This window comes from Bemisia tabaci, chromosome 2 (assembly GCF_918797505.1).
Source record: "Bemisia tabaci chromosome 2, PGI_BMITA_v3".
Lineage (NCBI taxonomy): Eukaryota > Metazoa > Arthropoda > Insecta > Hemiptera > Aleyrodidae > Bemisia > Bemisia tabaci.
Window position 1 is genome coordinate 39707608 of NC_092794.1, and position 11384 is coordinate 39718991.

Genomic DNA, 11384 nt, shown 5'->3' on the forward strand with positions numbered 1-11384 from the left:
GGCCTCCCGTACAGCAATTAATACTGCCCATGAGGGATTATTATTAAGTATTATTATTATTATTTATATGTGAAGTTATCTCCAGCTTTGCTGGGTAGTTGGGCTCTCTTCACGTGAGCAAACAATGCTCATTGGTAGAGAGAGTAGAGTGCGTTGAGGCCGGTGTTAACTTGGCTATGAATGGCCAATTTACAGCCGACGATAAGGTTTGCAGTAACCGGGGTGAGAACTGTGTCTTAAGACGCCCATCCAGAGGTTGCTTCTCGTCGATGATGGTGGGGTAGGGGTTTAGGTTGTGGGGGAACAAATGAGTAAGGATTCTTTGGTTAAGGTTTTCAACTTAAGACTTTCCTCAGTATCCTAGCAGTTCCGAGGATTGCTGCTTTCTGAGCTGTGACAAGAGAGTGCTTCCCAGGGATTTCTTCCTTAAATTTCTTCCATTCTTTCGAGACTGCTCCCGTCGCGCCGATTACGAAGGGTATGACTTTCGTGTCCGTTTTCCACATTCTACTTATCTCGATTCCTAAGTCTTTATACTTGAGTCTTTTTTCGGCTTCCTTCAATGATATGTTCCTATCCGCTGGGATTGACTCGTCGATAAGCAAGCAAGTTTGCCCCCTTTTTCGCAGTATGATGTCAGGCCTGTTGTTCGGAACCGTCCTATCAGTTCTGACAGGAACATTCCATATGATAGTTGTTTGTCCATCATCCGTTGCTGTGATAGCTTTTGGCTTGTGCTCGTACCAGTTTGTTTCGACTGCTATATTGTACTCTTTGCACAGGTTATGATGGAGATGGGTGCACACTCTGTCATGCCGTTCTATGTAGTCCTTTTTGGCAAGGATCGGGCACGCCGATATTATGTGATCTATAGTTTCCTCGTGCTGATGGCAAATTCTGCACTTACTGTCTCGGGCTCTGCCGTGTATTTTCCGATCTCGGTACCTAGTGTTAAGAGCCTGGTCTTGGGCTGCTGCAATTAGGCTTTCGGTTTCTCCTTTTAATGCTCCTTTGCTCAGCCACATGGTTGAAAGAGTGCTTTCGACTCTGTCTTCTTCCAGTAAGCGAGGGTACTGACCGTGCATGTTCTTTTCGGTCCATTTTGATCTTAAGGTTTCGGCTATTTTCTTCTTGATTGTTTGGTTCCTGCTTTTAACTGGTGTTTGTTCAAAGTTTTGTTCTAACTCAGTTTCAAACTTGTCAGCTTTTTTGGTAATCGAGTGTAGCGTGTTCAGCTATGGGTGTCCGCCTCGTGTACCGATTTAAGAAACAGATCTTCATTTCTCTTCTTTCTCAGGTAGTATTTCGTACTGATAATGGTGGACTTGTACGCTGCTTCTATCTGTCTCAACCCTCTTCCTCCCAGTTTTCTGCTGACGTAGAGTCGGTGAACATCCGCGGATGGGTGGTGCATTTTGTACATTGTTAGGTATTTTCTTGTTTTGACGTCCAGAGCTCGGATTTCTGTCATCTTCCAGTCTAGGATTGCAAATCCGTACTGAAGCACGGGAACTGCAAGTGCTCCGATGGCCGAAATCTTATTTTTTGCTGACAGCTCTGTCTTTAATACTGCCCTAACTCTTCGGATGTATTCTTTCTTGACCTTCTCTTTGACTGTTGTATTTTGCACTCCTGAATTCTCTTCCATGCCCAGGTACTTGTAAGTTTCACCAGGATCTAGTTGTCTGATGCTGGTTTCATTGTCGATGGTTACATTTTCACCTTTAAAAAACTTTCCTTTCTTGAAAGTCACTTTGGCGCACTTATCCAGGCCGAATTTCATTCCGATATCGTCACTAAATTCTTTTACTGTTTTAAGCTGTTGTTGAAGCTTTGTTTCATTGCTACTGAAGAGTTTCAAGTCGTCCATGTAAAGAAGGTGTGTCAGTTGTTTGTAACCATCCTCAAGGTCGTATCCGTTCTGTTGTTCGTTCAGCTTCTTCGATAGGGGTATTAGTCCTATGCAAAACAGAAGGGGCGAGAATGCGTCTCCTTGATAGATTCCACGCCTGATTTTGATTTCCGAAGTTACGATTTGGCCCGCGTTTCCGTTCAGTTGGATGACAGTTGCCCAGTGTTTCATCATGTTCTTACACGCGTTGACTAGATTTGGGTGGACTCCCATTATCTCCAGTGCTCGTATGATCCAGCTATGTGGCATGCTGTCGAAGGCTTTTTGGTAGTCTAGCCATGCTACGGATAGATTTTTCTTCCTCCTTTTGCAGTCTTCAATGGCAGTCTTGGATATAAGGAGTTGATCTAAGCATCCATTTGCTCCTTTTCGGCACCCTTTCTGCTCTATTGGGAGGAGTTCAGCACTTTCTAAATACTTGTAAGTTTTGCCAGCCATTAGAGCGGTGTATATCTTGTACATAATGTTAAGACAAGTGATCGGGCGGAAGTTCTTTGGGCTCGCTGTTTCTTTGTTTTTCGGTATCAGGTACGTGCACTAGGGGTGATCGAAATTCCCGACTTGAGCGCTATACAATCCGAATAGAGAAAAAAGGTGGCCAAATTGTATGTAGATTACGGGAAAAATTGTCCGCAGCCGTAATTCCAACGGGAACATGGCGCTCAAGCCCTTCGAATATTTGCATCGTTAAAATGCCTAAAAAATCAGGTTTTTTCTCATTCGGGTCGGTGGAAGTGCCCTCAAACACGCAATTGCAGCATCAAGGAAATGTTTACCTACGTATTTTTTCACGAGGAATCGATTTTACTGGTTTTTAAAACGATATATCGTTGTATTTAATCGATATATTGATTTTTCACCCGATTTCTGAGAAAAATTTGGTAATTTTTAACATTAACTGCATCAAATTCTATTAATTAGTGATACAAAGGCAAAAGTTTTAATGCATAAGTAAACTAGTGCTCACATAAACTTTTATACACAAGTCACTTACCCACAAAGCAGCGTAATTCTTCAGTTTGGGTACTAGATGATGGCCGGAATGCCGGGATTCTCGGCGTCGCGTCGCAGCGATCGCGTTTCATGGCTCATCAGTCGAAAAAACATTTTTTTCGGAATCTGACGCTGGGTATCTAGTGAGGGTGAGTTGCCTTTTGGCATCAAATGACTTGAGGAAAAAATCCTGGCTCCATAGGACAACATTTTCATCGAAAACATGAGGTTCGAACTTCCAAAATCTCAAATTTTCGTTTTTACCGTGTTTTTTTTCTAAGATAATTTCTGGATGATAGAAAAGACACAACTGACACGTACCATACGTGTTTTCGTAGATAATTTGAGTCAAGGAATCGATTTTTGTGGTTGAAAAATTAAGATATCGATTTAAAATATCGTTTCTTGCGATACTTCGTCCGAAAAATCGATTTTTTTGTGTATATCCCAAGAAATTTTGATTCATCCATGCGAGCCTTTGATAAATCGACATTTTGACTTCAAAAATAGATTCCTCGTGAAAATATACAAGGGAGAACGGGGTTACGCCTGCTTAAAATACGTAGAAATTTTGACAACTAAGGTACAATTCATAAAAGTTTAAAAAAAAAAATCCTCAAAATAGGAGTTTTTGCTGTTTTTTAGTCCAAATACATCTCAATTCAGTCCTAAAATAACTTCATTTCCCTTGATGATACAGAAATTTCAGCGCCTTGTTAAAAGATAGATCATTAAAAGAAGTATTTCGTCAGCCTTGTTTCAATTCTGTAAGTCAAACAGAACTGGAGATATGCCCGTTTCTGTGAAGGCCGATTTTATCGAAGTTCACCTGAGAACCTCAACACAACTCTACAAGACCGCCATGGATACCAGGATGGTCAAAAAAAGTTTAAAAATGGTTATTGCACTGGAAAAAAAACACATTGGATCTAGAGTCCAGACTCTTGAAAACATTGACAAGAAAAAGGACTCTTGATTCCAGCAGATTTAAGCTTAAATCGAGAACCAAGCCTCTTAATTTGAGCGGATTTCCTGATTGAATTGCGGAATCTGATTGAATTGCAGAATCTGATTGAATCAAGAGTCCTTTTTCTTGTCAATGTTTTCACGAGTCTGGACTCTAAATCCAATGTGTGCATCCATTTGGATAGCTTAAGAAGTAACCTAATTATAAAAAAAAGTCAGGGTCGGTCAAGCTAGAGTCGCTGGATGATTTCGCGTGGAATGACCCATCAGCGAATTCAGTTTGAAAACTAGTATGAATTGTACCTTAATTGTCAACATTTCTACGTACTTTGATCAGGTGTAACCACGGTAGGTACTCTTTGTATTTTTTTTACGAGGAATCTATTTTTGAAGTCAAAATGTCGATTTATCAAAGGCTCGCATGGATGAATCAAAATTTCTTGGGATATACACAAAAAAATCGATTTTTCGGACGAAGTATCGCAAGAAACGATATTTTAAATCGATATCTTAATTTTTCAACCACAAAAATCGATTCCTTGACTCAAATTATCTACGAAAACACGTACAGTACGTGTCAGTTGTGTCTTTTCTATCATCCAGAAATTATCTTAGAAAAAAAACACGGTAAAAACGAAAATTTGAGATTTTGGAAGTTCGAACCTCATGTTTTCGATGAAAATGTTGTCCTATGGAGCCAGGATTTTTTTCTCAAGTCATTTGATGCCAAAAGGCAAGTAGTTTACTTATGCATTAAATTTTTTGCCTTTGTATCACTAATTAATAGAATTTGATGCAGTTAATGTTAAAAATTACCAAATTTTTCTCAGAAATCGGGTGAAAAATCAATATATCGATTAAATACAACGATATATCGTTTTAAAAACCAGTAAAATCGATTCCTCGTGAAAAAATACGTAGGAAAACATTTCCTTGATGCTGCAATTGCGTGTTTGAGGGCACTTCCACCGACCCGAATGAGAAAAAACCTGATTTTTTAGGCATTTTAACGATGCAAATATTCGAAGGGCTTGAGCGCCATGTTCCCGTTGGAATTACGGCTGCGGACAATTTTTCCCGTAATCTACATGCAATTTGGCCACCTTTTTTCTCTATTCGGATTGTATAGCGCTCAAGTCGGGAATTTCGATCACCCCTAACGTGCACCCTTTAGCTAACCAAGGTGGGAACTCTTCTCCCCCCAGTAGTTTTATGTATTCTGTTGTTAGATACTTGTGGATGGGGTGCATTTTTTTGTACCAGAAGCTCTGTATCTTGTCTGGGCCGGGTGCTTTCCAATTCGCAAGATTCTTTAAGACATTCGCTACTTCTGCCTCATTTAGGGGAGTCCATTCCATCTGATGTTCGACGTTTAGATCCTTAATCCAGTCCGCTTCGGTGTTATGCTTTGTGGGAGTTTCGAAAATTCCTTTCCAGAACTCCTCTATTTCTTGTTTCTTAGGGGTTGCACCAGTTTCTGCTCCGTCCCCTTTGATTTTTCTGTAGAAGCTCTTACTGTTAGTTACAAACATCCTATTTTCCCTATATTGGTTAGATCGTTTTTTGTATTATTATTATTATTATTATTATTATTATTATTATTTTTTTTTTTTTTTTTTCCCCCCCACAGGATTTTTCCTGGTATTAAGAGCCCAAGACGAGTCAAAGACTAGAGTCTTGGGTCCTGTTTATGCCCTAACAATTAAGATTTTCAAGAATAGAAAACTAAAAAACCAAAAAAGAAATTAGAGAGATGAAAGAGAGGGGACTATTCCATGTTAAGGAAACTCCGAACTATATTGCAGGTGCTGAGAATAACTGACTTCTGCATGGTGTGGAGAAGGTGATCCGGGAGTTTCAGCTCTTTTAGGTGTTTAATTAGGCTCTCCGGTACGACTCCTGTGACGGACATGATAATAGGCCTAATATAGACAATGTCCATGGCCCAAATTCTCTTAATTTCCACAGAGAGAGGCATATATTTTGATATCTTTTCCTCATACTTCGACAACAAATTGTGTCCGTTAGGGATGCTAAAATCCAAGAGCTGCACAACACGCGCCTGTTATTATTATTATTATTATTATTATTATTATTATTATTATTATTATTTTTCATATTCACTGCTGTCACCAGCTTTGCTGGGTTGCTTTAAGCCCTCACACAGGGGCAAACAATGCTCCTAGGTATGAGGGCTGTTTGTGGTTTGGGTGGCCGGGTGGTGGTTATTTCACTCCCCCTTGGGGGGTGGCTCGTCACGGACTAGGATACCTGTTTTAGGAACCGAGGCAGGGTAGGTGTCTGGAGGACGCCTGCCTAAAGGTTTCTTTCCTGAGGTGGTAGGCGGTAGGGGTGTTTTTGGTGTGTGGGAACGTTCTAGGTGTATTCGCGCTGCTCCACCTAGCTTAAGACCTTCCGGAGGATTCTGGCAGTGCCTAACACAGCAGACTTCTGGGCCAATACTAGCGAATGTTTCCCAGGGATTTCGTTCTTCAGTTTAGTCCAGTCTTTAGAGACTGCTCCGGTAGCTCCTATCACAAAGGGTATGACTCGGTTTTGGTCTTCCACATCCTGCTGATTTCGATCTCTAGGTCTTTATACTTTAGTTTCTTCTCAGCTTCCTTTTTTGTGATGTTCCTGTCTGCTGGGATAGAGACGTCAATCAGCAGACACGTTTGGCCTTTCCTACGTAGGGTGATGTCCGGTCTGTTTGCCTCAACAGTTCTATCGGTTCTGATAGGGAAGTTCCACAGGATCGTTGTCTCTCCATCTCTGGTTGTTGCAGTGTTTTTCGGTTTGTGTTCATACCATTTATCTGCGTCGACTTCGATTCCATATTCTTTGCAGAGGCTGTAGTGAAGTTGGGTGCATACTCTGTCGTGTCTCTCGATATAGTCCTTTTGGGCTAGAATTGGGCAACCTGATGTTATGTGCTCAATGGTTTCTTCGAACTGGTGACAGATTCTGCATTTGCTATTCACATGTTTCTTGTGGATTTTCCTCTCTCGGTACCTTGTGTTTAAGGCTTGATCCTGTGCCGCTACAATTAGGCTCTCTGTTTCTACTTTTAGTACACCTTTACTGAGCCAGATGGTAGAGAGATTACTCTCGATAGAGTCATTTTCTAGCATCAGTGGATACTGCCCGTGCATCATCTTTCCTTTCCATTTGGTTCTGATGCTTCCTGAGATTTTCTTTTTGATTTTTTGCTTCCTGCTGTTTATGGGGGCCACTTCAAAGTTTTCTCCGAGCTCGGCTTCAAACTTGTTTGCTTCTTTCGCAATGTGGTCTTTGTCTAGAGCAAGGTTGACGGCATACAGGGTGATCCAAAAGTCCCTTCCACCCCCTCTAATTTTTTACCTAATTGAGGTACAGATTTGAAACTTGGGGGATATTCCTAGGTAAAAGGGAGCTACTTTTTGGCCCCCCTAAAATTTTTAGGGGGGCCCCCCTTGGGGGGCAACGGCCCCCAACTTTTAATTTTCAAATGGGAAGACCCCCTTTGTGATAGCTCGTTCGAAAGAGCATAAAAAAAGAAAACTTTTCGCGCAAACCCGAAGTCAATATCTCAAACCGTTTCAAAATGGCGGCCGGTTAAAGTTCAAAATGGCCGAAAATTCACACCGGTTATTTGTCGATGGATTTGCGCGAAAATCGGTATGTAGGGGTATTTTGACACGAGAAAAACGAATTTGACGTTAGATTTTCAAAAAAAACCGAAATTTCCAAAATGGCCGCCGGTTAAAGTTTAAAATGGCCAAAAATTGTCACCTCGGTTTTTTGCTGATGGATTTGCCTAAAACTTGGAATTTGAGAGTATTTTGGCATTAGATAAACAAATTTGAACTTAGATTTCTAAAAAAATCAGTTTTTGGTCATTTTGAACTTTAACCGGCGGCCATTTTGGAAATTTCGGTTTTTTTTTAAAATCTAACGTCAAATTCGTTTTTCTCGTGTCAAAATACCCCTACATACCGATTTTCGCGCAAATCCATCGACAAATAACCGGTGTGAATTTTCGGCCATTTTGAACTTTAACCGGCCGCCATTTTGAAACGGTTTCAGATATTGACTTCGGGTTTGCGCGAAAAGTTTTCTTTTTTTATGCTCTTTCGAACGAGCTATCACAAAGGGGGTCTTCCCATTTGAAAATTAAAAGTTGGGGGCCGTTGCCCCCCCAAGGGGGGCCCCCCTGAAAATTTTAGGGGGGCCAAAAAGTAGCTCCCTTTTACCTAGGAATATCCCCCAAGTTTCAAATCTGTACCTCAATTAGGTAAAAAGTTAGAGGGGGTGGAAGGGACTTTTGGATCACCCTGTATACGGCTTTGAGAAAAGGGTCTTCGTTTTTTTTTTCCTGGAGGTAGTACTTCGCATTGATGATGGAAGATTTGTATGTTGATTCAGTTTGCCTAAGTCCTCGTCCTCCTAGTTTTCTGCTTACGTATAGCCTGTCAACGTCTGCGGATGGGTGGTGCATTTTATGCATTGTCAGACATTTTCTTGTTTTTATGTCTAGCGCTTTTATTTCTTTTATTTTCCAATTCAGAATTGCAAATCCGTACTGTAGAACGGGTACGGCTAGCGCTCCGATTGCAGTTATCTTGTTTTTTGCCGTCAGCTCTGTCTTTAGTACTGCTCTTACTCGACGTATGTATTCTCTCTTTACCTTTTTTTTATTGTCTTATGTTGGATACCTATACTTTCTTCCATTCCGAGGTATTTGTACGTTTCACCTGGGTCTAACTGTCGGATGCTGGTGTCGACGTCTATATCCATGTTTTCTCCGTGGATGTATTTACCTTTCTTGAAGGTTACCTTGGCACACTTATCTAGGCCAAATTTCATACCTATGTCGTCACTGAATTCTTTCACCGTCTCGAGTTGATTTTGCAGTTTCTCGTCGCTGCTGCTGAACAGTTTCAGATCATCCATATACAGGAGGTGCGTCAGTTGTTTATGGCCTGCCATGATGTTATATCCATTGTTCATGTTGTTTAGTCGTGTAGAGAGGGGTATTAATCCAACGCAGAAGAGAAGGGGGGAGAACGCGTCCCCTTGGTAGATTCCTCGTCTTATTTTAATTTCAGAGGTGATAATTGTATCTGTTTTTCCTCTTAGTTGGATGCATGTTGACCAGTGCTCCATCATGTTCTTACAGGCGTTTACTATATTCGGGTGCACTCCCATGAGTTCCAGTGCACGGATGATCCAGCTGTGAGGCATGCTGTCGAAGGCTTTTTGGTAGTCCAGCCATGCGATCGATAGGTTCTTCTCGTTCTACCTGCAGTCCTCAATGATGGTTTTGGATATTAAGAGTTGGTCAAGGCACCCTTTAGCTCCTTTGCGGCACCCTTTCTGCTCTATAGGGAGTAGTTTGGCACTTTCTAGGTATTTGTACGTTTTTCCGGCCAAGAGTGCCGTGAAGATCTTATACGCTATGTTGAGGCAGGTTATGGGCCTATAGTTTTTGGGATTTGCCGTTTCTCTATTCTTTGCTATCAGATATGTAGTCCCTTTGGCCAGCCATGGTGGGAATTCTTTCCCGTTCAGTAATTTATTGTACTCGGCTGTTAGGTACTTATGGATGCTAGGGATTTTTTTGAACCAGAAGCTTTGTATCTTATCTGGGCCGGGTGCTTTCCAGTTTGCAAGGTTTTTTATGGTAGTTATCAGTTCATCATCACCGAGATCTGTCCATTCCATGTTGTTGTTCGTGACCTCTGAGTCTTTGATCCACCCAGCCTCCGAGTTGTGCTGGGTAGTAACTTCGTAGATTCCTTTCCAGAACTCTTCCACCTTTTCTTTCTCTGGGGTTTCACCGATGTCGGAGGAGTCACCTTTGATGTTCCTGTAGAAGCTTTTGCAGTTGGTTTCGAAGCTTCTGTTGTGAGAGAATTGTTTGATCTTTTCTGGTATCTTCTTATTCTTTGGCTAAAGACAGCAATACGTTGCCTCAGTTGCTCCATTACATTGTCTATATACTGCTTTCTTCTCCTTCCGCGGTGTATTTATCCAGGATTGACTGGACTTTGTGGGTTGTCTGTTGTCCTTTTTCCTTGCTCGTTATTTTGAAGTTAGCTAGTACTGAAAGGTTCCTCCTCAGATCTTGGATTCTGAACTCAATTCTTTTTTGCCATAAGGGCTTACTTTCTTTCTTGTTCATTTTAGTTCCTTTTGGGCCGTTCGACTCGTCACTGATTGTGAGGGCTGCAGCGTAGAGCAAGCAGTTGATTTTCCACAGGTCGAGATTTTCTTCGCTCTCAAGCATATTTTGTACTTCATTGTTAGTTCGCATGATGATTTCTTGGTCTTTTTTCGCCCCCTTTATTTTCCTTATCGGCTCTCTTTCTTCCAGATTCATCTCGAGAACTTCTTGATACACGCTTCTTAGCTTTGATGTAGAGGTCGTTGTTTCTAGTGTGCTCGCCGTGTTCTGCTCTTGGGGAGTTGTTTCGTGTTCTGGTTCTGGAGATGGTATTCTTAGCTGCTTACTTCTTCTGGGAGTTTCGTTGGTTTGAGGTATGTTTGGCGCTGACTCTGATTCCCTGGTGTCAGTTGGATCATTCCGTCTCCGCGGGCGGTTCTCGTCGTTTGTGGCATCACCTGGTGAGCTTTCAGTTGTGTGTTGGTCAGTGGATGCTTCTATGGTGGAGTGAACATCGTCTTTAATTTCTTGAAGCTGTTGTTTGGTTAGTTTTTTCTTGTTCTCGATGTATCTTCGTTGCGTGGCTAGCTTATTAGCGTTGAGATGCAGGCGGGCATTAGGGTTTCGTTGCCTCCATAGCTCGTAGGTGGCCTTTATGTTGTGGATGCCCGTGTTTTCCTTAACAAACCAATGGCACCATATGACTTCTTTGTATTCCTCTTCGGTCCATTGTACTCTCTGGGTGTGGTTGGCTGCATTATTCATTGTGGTAGGGGAGTTTTGGTTGTTATTGGTATTTTGGGTTTTTCTGGTGACACCCGGTTCACATTGTGTTGCTAGGTTTGCGGCTACATCAGCTTTGATTTCTTCAATTTGTGCCTCATTTAGTTTTTGGTTTTTCGCAATGAATCGTCTTTGTGTGGCGAGCTTGTTTGCATCGATATGCGGGCGGGTGTTCGGATTCCTTTTTCTCCAGAGGTCATAGTTGGCGTTTATATTGCAGCTTTGAGTGCTCTCTTTGATGTACCAGTAGCACCATATTATTTCTTCATACTCTTCTGTGGTCCACTTCACTCGCTCTGTTGCTTGCCTACGCTGTGCGTTTGTGTTCTTACCGGCAGGGCTAGTTGGTGGTGGGCTTTGGGCCTGTGGTGTTTGATTCAGCTGATTCTGCTGTTTCTGCGTTATTTTCCGTGTTGTCCCAGAGACCTGAGTCAATTCTTCTGCATTATCATCGGTTCGGTCGGTTTTTCCTTTGTAGTTTTGGGTTTTTCTTGCTTTAGAGTTGCGCGTTTCCATATTTGTTCCCACGAGTAAGATGAGGATTTAAGAGGGTCCACCCGTAACCTCTTTCCGGGTAAGGCTATA

The 11384-nt window shown here is 41.8% G+C and overlaps 1 protein-coding gene across 1 annotated transcript; it reads right to left on the reverse strand.

The window, feature by feature from the left end:
- Positions 1–335: 335 nt before the first annotated feature.
- Positions 336–1085, reverse strand: LOC140223908 (uncharacterized). The gene has a single exon (XM_072296411.1). The coding sequence runs from the start codon at positions 1083–1085 to the stop codon at positions 336–338; it is 750 nt and encodes a 249-aa protein (XP_072152512.1).
- Positions 1086–11384: the final 10299 nt, after the last annotated feature.